Source organism: Dunckerocampus dactyliophorus, chromosome 13 (genome assembly GCF_027744805.1).
Source record: "Dunckerocampus dactyliophorus isolate RoL2022-P2 chromosome 13, RoL_Ddac_1.1, whole genome shotgun sequence".
Lineage (NCBI taxonomy): Eukaryota > Metazoa > Chordata > Actinopteri > Syngnathiformes > Syngnathidae > Dunckerocampus > Dunckerocampus dactyliophorus.
Window position 1 is genome coordinate 4,086,180 of NC_072831.1, and position 18,350 is coordinate 4,104,529.

An 18,350-nucleotide genomic window follows, 5' to 3' on the forward strand; every position below is an offset into this window, starting at 1 on the left:
TTTTTTAGGGAAATTACATTAAAAGGTTATAATCAAGTCAAAAGTCAGCCTATACAGACGGAGGGCTTGTCCAGGAGTTGAACCTGGGACCTCTCGCACCCGAAGCGAGAATCATACCACTAGACCAACAAGCCCTTGGTAGCTTGAGAGGGCGGCTGTTTGTTGCTGAGCATTTCGGCCAAAACGACAGGATTCCCTTGGTACCAAAATTGACATGATGCGATTGCATTGGTAAATTGCGTTGTCGTGGTTTTGACGTTTGTTATTGTTTTTAAGGGCAAAGAGTAACTTAGGTGCAAATTCTGCAGCTTTGCGGGCGCTGTGGCTGAGTCGGTCAAAGTGCCTGTCTCGTAAACAGGAGATTCTGGGTTCAAATCCCAGCAGTGCCTTTAGGCTGTTTCCATGGCTCCTTCACGGCTACTTTTGAAACATTTCAAACCATGTATTCCTATGAGAATCCTTGTTGCGTTGAAGAAAATCCCATCATTTCTGAAGGCAATAATACCCTGGTCAATTTGGACACGACCGACCTACCGACTTCCGGCTTAGTCGAGGCAGAATATGTGAGCTCGCCTTGGACTGAGAAGATGTGGATGGAGAAAGAAGCTCCTGTCCTGAAATTGCCACCTCTAAGCTCCACTTACATTTGAAGTGCCCACTTGGACAAGCAAAATGCCTTCTGGACAAAAGTTCCACAGTCAGACGAGCAGTCCCTGTTCAGGTGACCAGTGATAGGCTCTGAGATTCATCTGCGAAGACCTCCTTTTAGCCGGCAAAAGACAAGGGCAACCCGCCCAGCCTGGTTACATTTGAAGAACTGAGGCCTGACTGGAAAAGCGGAAATGCTGTGTTGCAGCTGAAATAGCTCAGTTGGGAGAGCGTTAGACTGAAGATCTAAAGGTCCCTGGTTCAATCCCGGGTTTCAGCACAGTTGAAATGTTGTTCTTGCCTTGCCAGACCATTTAAAAAGCCTTGCTGAACATGTCTCTAGTTAATGAGTGACACAGATTTCGTTCTGAAAATCCATCGAACGTTCGGGGAGCTTACGATCCAAACACTACAATGGCACAAGTTGATGACGCCAAGGTGATATTTGAAAGCCCAACAGTGGCTCGGTTGTTTCCATGTTTGACGAAAATCCCATTTTTTCTGGCACTGGTCTTGTGTGCTACAACGCTCAGGACAAAGGCCTTGTCAATTTGGACAATAGCTGGGCTCCGAAAACAGACTATTGACAATGTGTTCCAAATCAGGACCAAAGAGGCAGGCTTTGCATGTAGGTGAAGCAGCCTATCATTCATCGCCTGAACAGGGACTTGAACCCTGGACCCTCAGATTAAAAGTCTGATGCTCTACCAGCTGAGCTATCCAGGCCGCTCTTTGACATTAAAAAGTCACGTGACTGAAATTTTCTGGCATACAAGTGGCTGGATTTCTGGCTTCGCCATGGACATGCTCATGACAGAGAGAAAGCAGCCCCACTCCCGAAATTGCCACCTATAAGACAGGCTTAGGTTGGACACTGCCCACACGGACTAGCCAAACACCTTCTGGGTAAAAGATTTTATGGTCAGATAAGACAAAGGTTGAGCCAGTCACTGACACATTCGACTTTTGATCTGAGTGTCCAGGATTCAAGCCCCTGTTCAGGTGACCAGTGATAGGCTCTGAGATTTCATCTGCGAAGACCTCCTTTTAGCCGGCAAAAGACAAGGGCAACCCGCCCAGCCTGGTTACATTTGAAGAACTGAGGCCTGACTGGAAAAGCGGAAATGCTGTGTTGCAGCTGAAATAGCTCAGTTGGGAGAGCGTTAGACTGAAGATCTAAAGGTCCCTGGTTCAATCCCGGGTTTCAGCACAGTTGAAATGTTGTTCTTGCCTTGCCAGATCATTTAAAAAGCCTTGCTGAACATGTCTCTAGTTAATGAGTGACACAGATTTCGTTCTGAAAATCCATCGAACGTTCGGGGAGCTTACGATCCAAACACTACAATGGCACAAGTTGATGACGCCAAGGTGATATTTGAAAGCCCAACAGTGGCTCGGTTGTTTCCATGTTTGACGAAAATCCCATTTTTTCTGGAACTGGTCTTGTGTGCTACAACGCTCAGGACAAAGGCCTTGTCAATTTGGACAATAGCTGGGCTCCGAAAACAGACTATTGACAATGTGTTCCAAATCAGGACCAAAGAGGCAGGCTTTGCATGTAGGTGAAGCAGCCTATCATTCATCGCCTGAACAGGGACTTGAACCCTGGACCCTCAGATTAAAAGTCTGATGCTCTACCAGCTGAGCTATCCAGGCCGCTCTTTGACATTAAAAAGTCACGTGACTGAAATTTTCTGGCATACAAGTGGCTGGATTGCTGGACATGCTCATGACAGAGAGAAAGCAGCCCCACTCCCGAAATTGCCACCTATAAGACAGGCTTAGGTTGGACACTGCACACACGGACTAGCCAAACACCTTCTGGGTAAAAGATTTTATGGTCAGATAAGACAAAGGTTGAGCCAGTCACTGACACATTCGACTTTTGATCTGAGTGTCCAGGATTCAAGCCCCTGTTCAGGTGACCAGTGATAGGCTCTGAAGTTCATTTGCCAAAGCCTCCTTTTTGCCCCCAAAACACAGGGGCACCAGGAACGGGACTGGTGCCCCTTCTTACATTTGACAGGCTGAGCCCTGACCTGGAAAAGCCGAAAACCCGTTCCACAGCTGAAATAGCTGGGAGAGCGTCAGACTGAAGATCTAAAGGTCCCAGATTTCAGTACAGTGCTGTGTCCTTCTTGACTCGACAGAGGAACTGAAAAGACTTGTGTCGCCCCACACACAACCGAAGTGTCTACCTCACATGCATATATTGCCAGCTGATGTATGACATCAGCTGTCACGGACCTTACCGTCATTCTGGGAACTCATCCTGATCTTGGGAAACAACTGATATGGTATTTATAGATATGTATTTCAACTCAAATCCTCAAATAAAAAAAACCCTAATCACACACACTTAACGTAAAAGGAGGTGACCGTCCAAGACGCAGAAGTCGGTCCCACCAAGACTTGAACTTGGATCACTGGATTCAGAGTCCAGAGTGCTAACCATTACACCATGGAACCGGCGATAGCAAGTGTCTGACATTGTCTGATCCCCAAGTACACAGTGTCAGACTACGATAAAGTTGACAGCATTCCATTATTTGATCGTTTTTTAGGGAAATTACGTTAAAAGGTTATAATCAAGTCAAAAGTCAGCCTATACAGACGGAGGGCTTATCCAGGAGTTGAACCTGGGACCTCTCGCACCCGAAGCGAGAATCATACCACTAGACCAACAAGCCCTTGGTAGCTTGAGAGGGCGGCTGTTTGTTGCTGAGCATTTCGGCCAAAACGACAGGATTCCCTTGGTACCAAAATTGACATGATGCGATTGCATTGGTAAATTGCGTTGTCGTGGTTTTGACGTTTGTTATTGTTTTTAAGGGCAAAGAGTAACTTAGGTGCAAATTCTGCAGCTTTGTGGGCGCTGTGGCTGAGTCGGTCAAAGTGCCTGTCTCATAAACAGGAGATTCTGGGTTCAAATCCCAGCAGTGCCTTTAGGCTGTTTCCATGGCTCCTTCACGGCTACTTTTGAAACATTTCAAACCATGTTTTTCTATGAGAATCCTTGTTGCGTTGAAGAAAATCCCATCATTTCTGAAGGCAATAATACCCTGATCAATTTGGACACGACCGACCTACCGACTTCCGGCTTAGTCGAGGCAGAATATGTGAGCTCGCCTTGGACTGAGAAGATGTGGATGGAGAAAGAAGCTCCTGTCCTGAAATTGCCACCTCTAAGCTCCACTTACATTTGAAGTGCCCACTTGGACAAGCCAAATGTCTTCTGGACAAAAGTTCCACAGTCAGACGAGCAGTCCCTGTTCAGGTGACCAGTGATAGGCTCTGAGATTCATCTGCGAAGACCTCCTTTTAGCCGGCAGAAGACAAGGGCAACCCGCCCAGCCTGGTTACATTTGAAGAACTGAGGCCTGACTGGAAAAGCGGAAATGCTGTGTTGCAGCTGAAATAGCTCAGTTGGGAGAGCGTTAGACTGAAGGTCTAAAGGTCCCTGGTTCAATCCCGGGTTTCAGCACAGTTGAAATGTTGTTCTTGCCTTGCCAGATCATTTAAAAAGCCTTGCTGAACGTGTCTCTGGTTAATGAGTGACACAGATTTCGTTCTGAAAATCCAGCGAACGTTCGGGGAGCTTACGATCCAAACACTACAATGGCACAAGTTGATGACGCCAAGGTGATATTTGAAAGCCCAACAGTGGCTTGGTTGTTTCCATGTTTGACAAAAATCCCATTTTTTCTGGAACTGGTCTTGTGTGCTACAACGCTCAGGACAAAGGCCTTGTCAATTTGGACAATAGCTGGGCTCCGAAAACAGACTATTGACAATGTGTTCCAAATCAGGACCAAAGAGACAGGCTTTGCATGTAGGTGAAGCAGCCTATCATTCACCGCCTGAACAGGGACTTGAACCTTGGACCCTCAGATTAAAAGTCTGATGCTCTACCAGCTGAGCTATCCAGGCCGCTCTTTGACATTAAAAAGTCACGTGACTGAAATTTTCTGGCATACAAGTGGCTGGATATCTGGCTTTGCCATGGACATGCTCATGACAGAGAGAAAGCAGCCCCACTCCCGAAATTGCCACCTATAAGACAGACTTAGGTTGGACACTGCCCACACGGACTAGCCAAACACCTTCTGGGTAAAAGATTTTATGGTCAGATAAGACAAAGGTTGAGCCAGTCACTGACACATTCGACTTTTGATCTGAGTGTCCAGGATTCAAGTCCCTGTTCAGGTGACCAGTGATAGGCTCTGAGGTTCATTTGCCAAAGCCTCCTTTTTGCCCCCAAAACACAGGGGCACCAGGAACGGGACTGGTGCCCCTTCTTACATTTGACAGGCTGAGCCCTGACCTGGAAAAGCCGAAAACCCGTTCCACAGCTGAAATAGCTGGGAGAGCGTCAGACTGAAGATCTATGGCTCCTTCACGGCTACCTATGAGAATTCTTGTTGCGTTGAAGAAAATCCCATCATTTCTGAATGCAATAATACCCTGATCAATTTGGACACGACCGACCTACTGACTTCCGGCTTAGTCGAGGCAGAATATGTGAGCTCGCCTTGGACTGAGAAGATGTGGATGGAGAAAGAAGCTCCTGTCCTGAAATTGCCACCTCTAAGCTCCACTTACATTTGAAGTGCCCACTTGGACAAGCCAAATGCCTTCTGGACAAAAGTTCCACAGTCAGACGAGCAGTCCCTGTTCAGGTGACCAGTGATAGGCTCTGAGATTCATCTGCGAAGACCTCCTTTTAGCCGGCAAAAGACAAGGGCAACCCGCCCAGCCTGGTTACATTTGAAGAACTGAGGCCTGACTGGGAAAGCGGAAATGCTGTGTTGCAGCTGAAATAGCTCAGTTGGGAGAGCGTTAGACTGAAGATCTAAAGTTCCCTGGTTCAATCCCGGGTTTCAGCACAGTTGAAATGTTGTTCTTGCCTTGCCAGATCATTTAAAAAGCCTTGCTGAACGTGTCTCTGGTTAATGAGTGGGCTCAGAAAACAGACTATTGACAATGTGTTCCAAATCAGGACCAAAGAGGCAGGCTTTTTTCTATTTTTTTCTATTTTTGTGTTTATTTTGGGCATTCAACACACTCACGCATTACATTACAACAGAGAGACACTTTTGAACATCGGCAGGGTTCACAATGAACTTTCATTTCGCCTCTCAGATTTTGCCTTTCTTCTGCGCCGGGAGAACGCAGCAGCCTGCGGGCCTGGTGAGCTGAATACCCGGTGAGCAAAGCATCTGAGGCGTAAACGAGGCAAACGGGCCTGCCTGCATGCTAGGCTGAAAGCTAAAGCAACTAGGCCACCGCTACCAAGCCTGCTACCAGCAATGGTAATAAAGGGGGCTCAACGTTACATTTGAAAGTCTCTTGGTCCTCAAGGCCTCGGGAGTTTATAGAAGTCATCCAAATATGACATTAATAGTATGGACAGGCAAAATGCTACTGTCTGAAAACAATGACACTACCATCCCGTCTCCGTCACGTGACCAGAAGTGAGCGATTAATGTACTGCTGCGGAAAATCCAACAGAGTATCTGAATATTTCGACTGGCATGACTCCCAGGCGACATTCTCCCAGAAATTTTTGTCTTGCACTCCAAGGTGATTCGCATAGTCCTTCCACTTCATCAAGTCTACATAAGCCGGGTGAGCGAAGTGGAAGACTTTGTGCGCATGTGCTTTTTTCTTCTGTTGTTTTGGTGTGTCACGTGGTCCTGACGCCACATGTAGGTGTACCTTTTGTATGACATCGTTTTCACCCAGTGTTATGTTCCCTTGTGGATGCAGTGTTGCCAACTTGGCGATTTTGTCGCTAGATCTGTCGACATTCAACCCTCCTTGACATATTTTCTCAAAAGCGACTAGCGACACATCTAGCGACTTTTTCAGACGTCGTCGGGGAGTTCCTGGTATTCGGGACTTACAAGTGAAAGCATGTATTGTTCTGTACTTTGTGCTGTCAGTGAGCAACAGCTGGTGCTGTTGACAGGTAGCCACCAGTGTACAGTCGGCTTCCTTGGCACGCTGAGAGCACAGTAAAAGTGCAAATTAATAATGCATGTGCGAGCTGCAGGGATGGAGTTCACCCTCTTTTACACAGCCAGATCTAAAACGCAAATGTTTCTTTATTGTCAGTAAGTCTGGATATGAGGTGGGTGTGTTTATATTTTGTTAAGCCTATTGCTACTCTTAGTGGATTATCTTCCAATCCTTCGGGTAAATGTAAGTCATTGATAAGTCTATATATTGCCTATATTTATTGTGAACCTCAGTTGCTATTACAAATATTCACCAGAAGAGTGCGGTACTCACGAACCACACTGAGTAATATTAATGTGAGCCATAGAATAAACAGCATAATCGGGTATTCGCTGTTCAATTGTTGTAATTTTAAAAAGTTCTCATTAGCCAACGTGTGATGACAGAACTTGAGAGGCACTGACCGAGTTAAAATATTTATTTCATTTTGATGAAATGATGGCCAATTTTAAATAAACAAACCACGAACCAAGTTTATTTGTAGCTTTAAATGTAATTAAGGCTGTTTTTACTCACTTTTGCCCCTCCTACGAGGTTATGCTTTTTCCTGCAGAACTTTACATCATGTCCAAATGTGTGTCAATTAGACGATGGCATCATCTAGCGACCTCCAGGACAGCCAATAGCTACTTTTCTGACTGAAAAGTTGGCCACAGTGATTGTGACCATTTACTGTGTGAAGTTGTTACAATGAAGCAGTCACATGTAACGTACTTGATGCTACACGGGGCAACATCCTGTACAAGACACACAACATTCCTATATCAAGTCAACAAAGCCAAACGAAATGACACATTCTAATTACCTTTATTGCAAAAGCAAGTTTAAAATAACATCTCCACGAATACCATGTCATTGTAGTAGATCTTCACTTCACTCCATGTCAGTGGAGTCCAGTTCACTTAGGAATCGCCGACACTTGGCCATAAGAACTTTGATAGCTTCTCTGACAAGGAGGTTTGGGGTCAGGATTCCTGTCGACTCCACAGAAACTGTTAGAAAAGAAATAATATCATGAAAAGACAATCCTAATTGTAGAGATTAAATCAACTTTTTTTTTTTTACTTTTAAGTTTTAGCAGTCTTTGACATCTGCTCATGTAATCAAAATACAATAATATCATCTGCTGCTTCAAAACTATTTTCCTCACTGCCAATAAGAGATCACTTGATGACGGAAAGATGTCCACATGAGTTTTCTAGTTTGAACCCAACGCAAGTGCATGCCTACACCATGGAAATGAACGTACAGATGAAATGGTCTCGCACTCTTCCGAGCTTCACCAGATCCTTTAAATCATCATGACGTAGAACTTCCCTGCTGCATGTATCCAAGCGACTGTTGACGACTTTAGCAACCTTTTCCCCTGAGGAAAAAGAATAGATTACGTATCACACGCATCAAACTAAGTCATCCTAGATAAAGATATTGTTTCTGAACACTAACCAAAATCCAGCCAACTTCATTTGCAGGCTAGGCAATACACAGAAAACATTACAAGTACGTATCATCCAACAACAATATCGGGTTCCGATACCAGCAATTATTTACGTATTGCAAATTTGCGATACCACCAGTGGAGAGTTTTGATGCATGAGCCAAATCTGGGCTTTCATGTAGCCAGAAGAGTATCGGCAAACACACGCACACACACACACACACACAACACCTGACGTGTTCATGGTCACACAAAACAGTCGGACACAAACTTTTAACACTACACAAAAAACTTCTGGGTCTCATTCTTGCCTCATATCAAATCAACAATAATGACAATGCAGCCACCTGAAGTTATGTGCGACGTGGAAAATTCTGTGTTGTCCGACTGTCTGTGGAGCCGTGAACGCGTCAGGCTGAGCGCTTGTGTGTGTGTATGGCGCTGCACGTGTGGAGACAGCTATGTTTGCTGATATTCAATTAAAGCAAACAGAGCCCTGCAATCAGAATTGCATCGGTATCGGCAGCAATTCAAATTTAGATATCGGGATCAGATCATAAGTGAAAAACTGTGGATGGGTACACCCCTACTTATAAGTGATAATTCTGCCTGCTGTGCTTCTTTTTGTATTTTTTCCGTCTTACCATTAATATCTTCCAGGCCTATAACTCCTTGTGAAAAGCAGCGTTTTAGCCGTTCCGCCTTCTCTCCCTGCACTGTATCCAGGAGGGTGATCTTTGGCAGGAGGCGGTAACTTGCGGTGGCCACCGGAGAGAACTTGGCATGATCCTTTCCTGTTGAAAGAGAAAAGTAATGGGATTTTCTATTCTACTTGTACAGGTCTCAGATTAGACTAGGCCAGTGGTTAGGGCTGGGCGATATGGACCAAAACTCATATGCCGATATTCTGTAGTTAGGTTGGATATCGATATACTGTATATCGCAATACTTTTCCAAAAAGTGAGTTTAGACAAAAGTCAAAGCCAAATATGCGTGCAAAGTTGTTTTATTAAAATGTAAAAAAAATCGTCTTGAAAAATAGCCACTGAAACAAAATAGAATATTCTCTTTTTAAAATAAATACAAAGAAAGTAAAAAATAATCTTTAATCTTAAATCAGGTTGCAGTCACGGTAGTCTGTCTGCAGCGGGGTTAGCTAGCGCCTTTAGCTCTACCATGTCACGTTTCCTATGAAGACAGACGGTAAAGATGGTTTATACCGTCTTTCCGCTGTTCATTCCCGCTATCAGCCTTTCTTCCTCCGGATCTCCGGCTGCTCGGTGTAGTGAAGGGCTGTGTAGCTCAAAGCTAACAGCGGCTCCCGAGTGTAAACAATGGAGCTGTGAATGAACGTTAGCACATGTATAGAGACTGTTACCACCACCAAGTATTACAGAAAATACCCTAACCAAAAACAGTGGATGAACTGTGATGTAAAGGCTAAGCTACGTGCTCGTTCGACTGCATTTGTCACGGGCACCGCTGAGGACTACAAAAAGGCCAGATATGACCTGAGGAGGTCCATAAGAGAGGCCAAAAGACAGTACAGACAGAAGCTGGAGGGCTACTATTCCACCTCAGACCCTTGGCCCATGTGGGCGGGGCTCCAGCACATCACAGACTATCGACAGCGGAGTAGCGTAGCCACGTCCAGCCAAACCACACTTCCAGATGAGCTGAATGAGTTCTATGCCCGCTTTGACACCCAAACTCCTGATGAGCAGAGAGGGTGGCTGAACCTGGGGAGCACACAGGACTCACCTCTCATGGTGACATCAGCTGATGTGCGCAGGGTTCTGAACAAAACAAACCCACGAAAAGCAGCAGGCCCAGACAACATCTCAGGACGTGCACTTCGGGTTTGCTCATCAGAGCTAGCTGATGTGCTTGCTGACATATTTAACCTGTCGCTTGCACAAGCATCTGTACCGACCTGCTTTAAGTCCACCACCATAGTGCCCGTACCCAAGAAGAGCAACGTGACCTGCTTAAATGACTATCGCCCTATAGCACTCACTCCTATTGTTATGAAGTGCTTTGAAAGAATAGTCATGACCCACATCAAAAAGAGCATCCCGGCAACTGTGGACCCTCTACAGTTTGCATATCGCCAGAACCGGTCCACGGATGATGCAGTCAACACTGCCATCCACACAGCCCTTTCTCACCTACAGGGCCAGGACACATACGTCAGAATGCTATTTATAGACTATAGCTCTGCTTTTAATACAGTCAGCCCCCACAAACTCACAAATAAGCTCCTCACACTTTGCCTGTCTCCCCCCCTCTGTAACTGGGTGTTTAACTTTCTAACAGGCAGACCCCAGTCAGTCAGAGTCCACAATCGCACATCCAGCTCAAGAATTGTGAGCACTGGGACCCCACAGAGGTGTGTGCTGAGTCCACTCCTCTACACGCTCTTCACCTACGATTGCGTGGCCTCCCAGAACAACACCAGCATCATTAAATTTGCGGATGACACTACAGTCATCGGCCTGATCACTGGTGGTGTTGAAACATCATACAGAAGAGAGGTGGAGGACCTCATAGCTTGGTGTTATGATAACAATCTCCTTCTCAATACAGATAAGACTAAAGAGATGATCATCGACCCAAGAACAAGGGAAAAGGAGCCACATAGACCCCTGTTTATTGATGAGACTGGGGTGGAGAGGGTGAAAACCTTCAAGTTCCTTGGCACACACATCAGCAAGGACCTCACCTGGTCTCACAACACCCAACAAATTATGAAGAAGTCCCAAAGGAGACTGTACTTCCTGAGAAGACTGAGGAAATTTGGCATGTCCACCAAAATCCTTAGTTGCTTCTACAGATGCACTATGGAAAGTGTCCTTACACCCTCCATCACTGTTTGGTACGGTAACTGTACAACACGTGATAGGAAGGCACTCCAGCGGGTGATCAAGACCTCACAGAACATTGTTGGGGCAGCCCTCCCCTCACTGCAACACATTTATAAATCTAGAGTCCTACGCAGAACACACAACCTCATCAAGGACAGCACACATCCACAACACTCATTATTCACACTCCTACCGTCAGGCAGACGCTACAGGAGTTTGAAGTCCAGGACCACAAGGCTGGCAAACAGCTTTTACCCACAGGCCATCAGGCTTCTCAAAAAAGCACTCACACACGCCGCACGCAACACACGCACACACTCATAGCACTTTTATTTATTTGTATTATTTATTTATTTATTTATTTGTATTATTTATCTGTATTAATGTCTCTTCTGTTGTTGTTGCTTAATTTATTGGTATATATGTTTCTTATGTTCTTATTCTTTTTCTTGTGTTTTCTTTCTTTTCTTGGGAGAATGAACAGAATAAGAATTTCATTGCATAGTATAACTGCCTGTTTTACTATGCATATGACAATAAAACTCTTGAATCTTGAACGCGTCTCCCGCAACAAGTAAGAGGCAAGCTACAAACGTAACAAGATGAACATCCATAGCACACTCGCTGAAGGGGTCGGTATGCCATAAAAAACAATAAGAAAGTAGGAATAATGGTTTAATGGTGATTAAACACTTAAAACGTCGCAGAAAATACGGAGCTGCTGTTAACTAGCTGCCACTTGGTCAGCGCCATCTTGAAACATGGGCCCTCCGCGTCAAATCCAGTCAATATCGATATGGACAATATGCTTGTTTTTGATATCGTGCTTAAAAGAAATATCGATATATCATCCAGCCCTACCAGTGGTTGTCAATTATGCTCTGCCAGTCCCCCCCAGGGGACAGACATTTAGTCAGACCCTCCTGATTTGAAATGCAGTCATTCCTCGCCACATCATGCTTAAAATTTCGCAGCTTCAGTCTATCATAGTTTTCCAAAATTATATTTTTTTACTAAATCATACTGTTTTGTTGTTGAATGTGGCCTATTATTAGTAAAAAAAAATCTGCATATTTATTTTTAGCCTAAATGACCGTAAATTCCAGACAGAATGGAAGACGTATGTGTGGCAATTCACTCACCAATCCCTTTCACACAGTGCATTATGATATCGAGTTCCTGTCCTGGACGTAGCAGAGCTATCAGGATGTCATCATGTACTGGTCCAATGTTGGAGTCGGCAAACACATCAGCCTGGTTACCAACGGGGACCCACTTTATGTCTCTGGAATAAACTACAATGTGAAAAATCATATTTTATATTTTTCATTTTAGATTCAGTCCCCAATCCCAATTGAATTGAATGAAATAAAAGATTGGGATTGGAATTATACAGTACAGTAGAACATCTATTGTTGAACACAATCCATTTTCGGATGTTGGATGAACTTCGGCATGCCGGACTTGAAAATGTCTTTTCCTACTGGCCAGGGGTGTCCAAAGTGCAGCTCCGACCTACAGTATACACTCTTTGAATGCGGCCAGATTGTTGAGTTGCATAAGCGAGGCCTTTCGCAGCGCACTATTGCTGCTGAGGTTGGACGCATTAAGACAGTCATTTGAAACTTCTTCAAACATCTTGAGGGTCAACAAAAAAAAAAAGTTATGTGATAGACCCTCCCCCCAAAAAAGTCGCCGGCCAAGACACGGGACCATCTTCGGCCCAGATGAATGTTGTTACTGGTGCAGAGTTCAGTCCAATCACCATCAGACGGAATCTGTGAGAAAAGGCTTTTTAGAACAAAAAACATCTTCCAAGGCCCTCTCCTTCAACGCCACAAAACTGCCCGTTTGGAACGACAGCACCAAACATGGGACATTGAAACGTGGAAGAAAGTTTTATCCTCCGATGAGAAAAAATATAATGTAACCTTGACGGTCCTGATGGCTTCCAACATTACTGGCATGACATGGAGATCCCACCTGACATGTTTTCCACACAGCACAGTGGAGGGGGCACCATCTGATCTGCGGTGCTTTTTCCTTCAATGGAACAATGGGGTTTCAGGTTGTTGATGTTATTGTTGATAGTAGGAAAGCTACACATAAAGTAGAATGCTCTCAGATGAAAATCTGAGTAGAAGTGCAGCTCTCAAGTTTAACAGCCTATTTCAGTTTAATTGCTGTTTTCAATAAATGACTTTTTGAAAATGCTTTTTGTCTCACTCCCCCTTCTTGTTTTTCCATATTGTAGCTCTACTTAAAACCTCATTAAGATCCAAATGTGCAAAATGCAAATTCTAGCAATTTTTCAACTGGTCTTAAGATTTTGATCAGGAGTGTATTGTGTCCCGTGTCCATTGCCGTACTATCATTTGTGCGGGGGCATCAAATGGTAGAGTCAATTGTGGAGATGTTGCAGGGGGCAGCCCTCATGACTGAAGGCCCTCGTCTGTGTGGTAATGACTGGCCTTTTCAACAGGACTCTGCACTTCACAAAAGGACTTCTTCCATCCTGCGTGTACAGTAAATCCAATTAAGAACATTTTGGGATGGATGGCAAGGGAAGTTTACAAAAATGGACATCATCTCCAGACAGTTGATGCCCTCCGTGAAGCCATCTACACCACCTGGAGTAACATTCCCACGAGCCTCCTGGAAACACTGGCATCAAGCATGCCCACTCCCATTTTTTAGCTGATTAACAAGAATGGCGGAGCTATTCATTCTAGCAATTTTTCAACTGGTCTTAACCAGCACCTCCAAGTCTGAGTCCATGGTTCTCGGCCGGAAAAGGGTGGGGTGCCATCTCTGGGTCGGGATTGAGATCCGGGACATGATTTTACCGTGTACCGATACATCATTAATGTCAGTGTACTACTGTAACACTGTATTTTCGTTTGGGTTTGGGTGCTTGAAAGCCCCATATGTTTTATTTAGATCTTGAGCTGACAGTGTCCCTTCAAGAGAGATCACTGCAGCAGCATTGCAAGCCATGCACTAAAATTCCAGAATTTTAATGCTATTACAGGCCTTTGTTTTGAGTTTGGAGCGTACCCATGTGGTTTTGATAGAGTTCTTTTGGGTCAGAAGAATCCTTGCTTGCTCTGGGGTTCCTGCTACATTTAATCTTCAGGCGTAGTTTGATTGTGTCTATTTCTGACTCTTCCTCCTCTGCAGAGTCTTTATCTGAAACACATAGTAGAAAATATGCATACAGTTCTTGCATTAAATCACATAAGTACAAACAACTACTGTCCAAAGTGCTGCCTGGAGGCCATTTGCGGCCCGTGGCACAATCTGAAAATATAATTTAAAAAGAAAGAAAAAAACAAAACAAAACAAAACAAAAAAAAACAGTTCCTGCGGTCCAAATACATACTGTATAATACTGATGCTGCAGTGGAAAAGTGGGTGTAGCTACACAGGGTCTCTGCAGGTTTCAACAAATTTAAGACTTTTGAAGACCATACTAAATACAATTTAAGACCCATGCTTGTGCTGGATAAATTGTGACCATTTTGCAGGTACTTTGGTAGCACTTTGTAGTTTTTATAGCATCCTCAAAAATCCAAACATTTGACTGACGTTTATGCATTTTTTAAAATAAAGTAAGGTTCATACATTTTTAAGACCATTCAAAATCGTATTTAAAACATTTTCTGTATGTCAAACTACTCTGCAGGTTTATAAACCGTACGTTGATGGCATTAGATGCTTCTTTGTGTAGCCTCTGTTGTAGTTAGTTAGTTGCGGATCAAAATTAGTTATGAACATGTCAACAAACATATCTCATTAATGGACATAAATATCGCAGAACTCTTGGCAACATTTTCAAATGATGCCCAATAGTAAGTGCAAATAGTCTTACTACATAAACAAAGCATACATGATATACATTTGACAAGTATGAGGGCTTACCGGTGCTTCTGTATTCAAACAAGCAGGGGTCAGCCTTGATGGGGATGAGGCCTAATCTCTGTGCCAGCACCTCATCTTGGACGATAGACGTGTTGTTATAAATGAAAACCTTTTCAATAGCCATGGTGGGAACCTACAACCACCATCATATCATGAGTTCTTTCAAAGCAATGACTGACAAAGTACATTGTTATAACTTCCTAAGAGCAGATAACATTTCTTTCAACATAATACTCCTTCACTGAGCAATTTCAGGAGACGTTCAGGTTTCCACAGTGGAATTATTATACATCATACATCTTCAATGGTTTAAAGTGCTCATGACGCCAAAAAAACAAATTGTAACTACCGTATATTCCGGTGTGTAAGCCGCACGTGTCCACGTCATAAAATGGCATATTGTGGCGAGCACAAGTCCATAAGGACCAGGCAGCAATCATGAGCTAAGACAAAACTCACGACGAGCTTATCAACCCATTGGAAATTGCAAGAGGTCATTACTCAATATAACAGTCTGATCCACACTAATCTCATCACACAGCAACACTCAAAAAAGGTATACCTAATAAATATACAAACATGTACCAATATGAGTTTAAAATGAGGTAAATAAAGTAATATGTCAATATGCATATGGATCGAGAACAAACCTCTGCTAGTAAGATCCTCCGGAAGGCATTGGCAATGGCTGCATCGATCCCCACCATGTCAAACTCCATAAAGTTCTCATTCAGCTGCACAACATCAATTCTGAAGCTCTGCAAAACATGAATACCGTGGAACCTCGGTTAGCGTACGCCCAGGGTCATTTGAAAAATGAAAACGTCCCAAAGAAAATAATGCATTGACATTTTTTTTACGATTTCTTTAAATATTACACTGCATATTGATAAGATATTTTCAACAACCATATCACCTATCACATTTTTTCCTGATATTGTGCAGCACATTAAAATCATGATAGCTAAAAAACACAAATGAAAAGTGTGACGCCTAATATAATAGCAGAAACTGCAATATTGCCTATGGAGTCCTTTAGCGCTTTTTTTTTTTTTAAATACCTTTTGAAATTTCTGCATATCCCAGGTGTCATCATAGCCAGGATAGTTTCCAGGGAAATCAGTTGTATGAACCTGGAAAACAAATGAATCAGAAAGCATTGGATAATTCAAATAACATACTCTAACAACTGTACTGTACGTATAGAAATATCAATACACACATCCCTGCAAGCAGTGTAGCCGAGTGACTGACTGAATGACTGCAATACAATCAGTAATTATATATGATATCCACCATCTTGCATAACGTAAATCAAAAGAAAGACTCAAATAATCCACAAAGTCAAAAGCCACAGCACCCTCGCAAAAAAAATTCACACATGTAATTAAGACTTGTAGACTGCTCGTCTCCACTGGACTCATTTCCTTCAAAAGGACAACAAATGTTTTTGTTGTAAATTTCTATTTATGAACATCAAACTTGGCCAGGAGTAAGAAATATTGTTTCAGTTAAACATGGCATAATTAAAACACCCAAATACAATTAGAAAAAAAAAACTTGGTCAGGGCATATTTACACAAGAGCGATGTTGTAAAATTGTTTTTGGTTATTAGCATTTTTTCCAATTACAGTAATCCCTCATTTATCGCGGTTAATTGGCTCCAGACCTGACTGTGATAAGTGAAATTCGGCTAAGTTTTCCTTATTTATAAAGCAAATACTTTTGGAGTTACAACATAGAAAACCTGTTTACAACTTTCTAAATACATTTTTAACATTGTTATTCCCCAATATAGTAGACATAATAAAAGAAAATGTGCCATTTAAGACATAAATAAGACTCATGCTTGTGCGTGGTACTACAGTATAACTGTGTTCCCTAGGGGAACGGAGTGGCGGGCGGACAGAAAGTGATGTCAGGGGTTCAGAGTTGAGTTTGGGCTGGTTCCCCCCCCATTTTTCTGATGCATATTTTCGACATCATCAAAATGACAACATCAAGCTTGCGAGTGTGAATGTGCCTGAGACTTGATTTTTTTTTTTTAACCAAGCGGACCTTTGTGGCCCGCGGGGGGGTTCGTTCGAACCCCCCGAAACCCCCCTGGTTACGGGCCTGCTTTTGTTAACTGCATTTTTCATTTTACACCGACACCCAAGATAGAGAGATACTGTTGTCGTTAATGTTGTGGCGGTAAGAACGTCTCATCATCATCAAGTGTAAATGATGGAGCAGCTCTGCATGGAGATGGGGCCTTGCATTATTACAAAATATATGCATTTGTACATAAAAGATCGACCTATTTCAATGAACAAAACTAGTGGAGTTTGAATCCAATAAGGTTAATTTGGTTTATAAACAATATTTTCTGACCCAATTTCTTTTCCAGACCAGACCTGAGTATCAACTACAGTACAATTTCGCTGAAATGTCGTTTCTTCACATACAAGCACGAACGACAAACAGCTCTTTTTGTATCGAATATATACCAAAAAAAGACAAAATAAATGTAACTTACATTTCTCACGCCAAATTCCCCTAAAATAACCCGATTTCGTATTTCATCCACGTTTCCTCTGGCAGTCGCCATTTTCGCAGTGTAGCAACCAAAATTGCACCGGAACTAAATCCGCCAGCACCCCATACTGCGCATGCGTACATGGGCCGCCATAGTGGAAACACATGTACGGTAAGTCGTCCCTGACAAAACATATTCCAACTTTGCGTTTTGATTAATAACAATACAGTATTACAGTATTATATTAGGATTACAGTGTTACAATGACTTTTCGAACGAACACTACATCAATTAATTATTATTTGATTTATGCTCGTATAATTACTTTGCATTTGCCTTGAAGTGGTTTACATTAATTTATCTTCGTTTCATATACAGTATACAGGTTACTGGCTGATGACATTTCCCGATCAACACACAAATGCAAATGCAAATAAATCGATCTTGAGCTTATTAGTTAATGTTTGCTGCTGTTAATGCTGAATCACTATCTATATTTGCTACTAATTTGCAACTAATGGCTAATTCACACATTAAAAAATGTAGCGGTTAGATTTCCATCCATTTTTTACATGGAAACACATGGAAACGTCACAAGTGGCGTCACTTCGCGTGAAAAGCGGTGGCTTTGCCGTAGCATTTCCGGGACAGATTTGGTACGGAACTGGGGGTCTGGTATACGCCCATTTCCACACGTCACTGGCAAGCACTGTAGCTCTCCCTCACTTTGTTATGACTATTTACGTTAATAATTAAGACAATAGAATAAAAACTCCCTCCGCTTTTTAATATACAGGCTAGTTTTGATTAGTTTGACCTGATAACCCCGTATCTAAATCAACAAAATACTGAAGCACATTACATGAACCAGCTATAAATAATAATATTTAGTCTTTCAAGAATTGTATACCTCAGGCTGTAATACACTGAATTGGATAC

General features: G+C 43.0%; 1 protein-coding gene and 6 non-coding genes across 8 annotated transcripts; 4 read left to right on the plus strand and 3 right to left on the minus strand.

Annotated features, from left to right (window-relative positions):
- Nucleotides 1–62: 62 nt before the first annotated feature.
- Nucleotides 63–134, minus strand: trnap-cgg (transfer RNA proline (anticodon CGG)). Its single transcript has one exon. It is a non-coding gene; the product is annotated as a tRNA-Pro (tRNA).
- Nucleotides 135–315: 181 nt separating this feature from the next.
- trnat-cgu (transfer RNA threonine (anticodon CGU)) lies at nt 316–389 on the plus strand. The gene has a single exon. It is a non-coding gene; the product is annotated as a tRNA-Thr (tRNA).
- Nucleotides 390–855: 466 nt separating this feature from the next.
- Nucleotides 856–928, plus strand: trnaf-gaa (transfer RNA phenylalanine (anticodon GAA)). Its single transcript has one exon. It is a non-coding gene; the product is annotated as a tRNA-Phe (tRNA).
- Nucleotides 929–1,785: 857 nt separating this feature from the next.
- Nucleotides 1,786–1,858, plus strand: trnaf-gaa (transfer RNA phenylalanine (anticodon GAA)). The gene has a single exon. It is a non-coding gene; the product is annotated as a tRNA-Phe (tRNA).
- Nucleotides 1,859–3,266: 1,408 nt separating this feature from the next.
- trnap-cgg (transfer RNA proline (anticodon CGG)) lies at nt 3,267–3,338 on the minus strand. The gene has a single exon. It is a non-coding gene; the product is annotated as a tRNA-Pro (tRNA).
- A 181-nt stretch (nt 3,339–3,519) lies between these two features.
- On the plus strand, nt 3,520–3,593 carry trnam-cau (transfer RNA methionine (anticodon CAU)). Its single transcript has one exon. It is a non-coding gene; the product is annotated as a tRNA-Met (tRNA).
- Nucleotides 3,594–7,460: 3,867 nt separating this feature from the next.
- On the minus strand, nt 7,461–17,989 carry polr1c (RNA polymerase I and III subunit C). Of its 2 annotated transcripts, XR_008573500.1 has the most exons (10): nt 17,412–17,989; nt 15,954–16,025; nt 15,543–15,650; nt 14,893–15,025; nt 14,029–14,160; nt 12,114–12,266; nt 8,752–8,901; nt 8,116–8,142; nt 7,919–8,035; nt 7,647–7,661 (listed from the first exon to the last, which is right to left on the minus strand). XR_008573500.1 is itself a non-coding variant. In XM_054797127.1 (9 exons), exons 1-9 carry the CDS (start codon nt 17,481–17,483, stop codon nt 7,543–7,545), a joined length of 1,056 nt encoding a protein of 351 aa, XP_054653102.1. In that variant the 5' UTR covers nt 17,484–17,988; the 3' UTR covers nt 7,461–7,542. The 2 variants fall into 2 exon arrangements, 1 of the variants encoding a protein (XP_054653102.1); XM_054797127.1 differs by lacking the exon at nt 8,116–8,142 and having other exon boundaries at nt 7,461–7,661; nt 17,412–17,988.
- Between the last annotated feature and the right edge of the window lie 361 nt (nt 17,990–18,350).

What these genes read in the sequence shown, in the direction of transcription:
- polr1c (XM_054797127.1), bottom strand. Translation starts at nt 17,483, where the DNA reads ATGGCGACTGCCAGAGGAAACGTGGATGAAATACGAAATCGGGTTATT. An exon ending in GGAGGATCTTACTAGCAGAG is followed by an intron (nt 15,026 to 15,542) that starts GTTTGTTCTCGA and finishes TGGTGGTTGTAG; the next exon opens with GTTCCCACCATGGCTATTGA. An exon ending in AGTGCGAGACCATTTCATCT is followed by an intron (nt 7,662 to 7,918) that starts GTACGTTCATTT and finishes CTTTTCTAACAG; the next exon opens with TTTCTGTGGAGTCGACAGGA.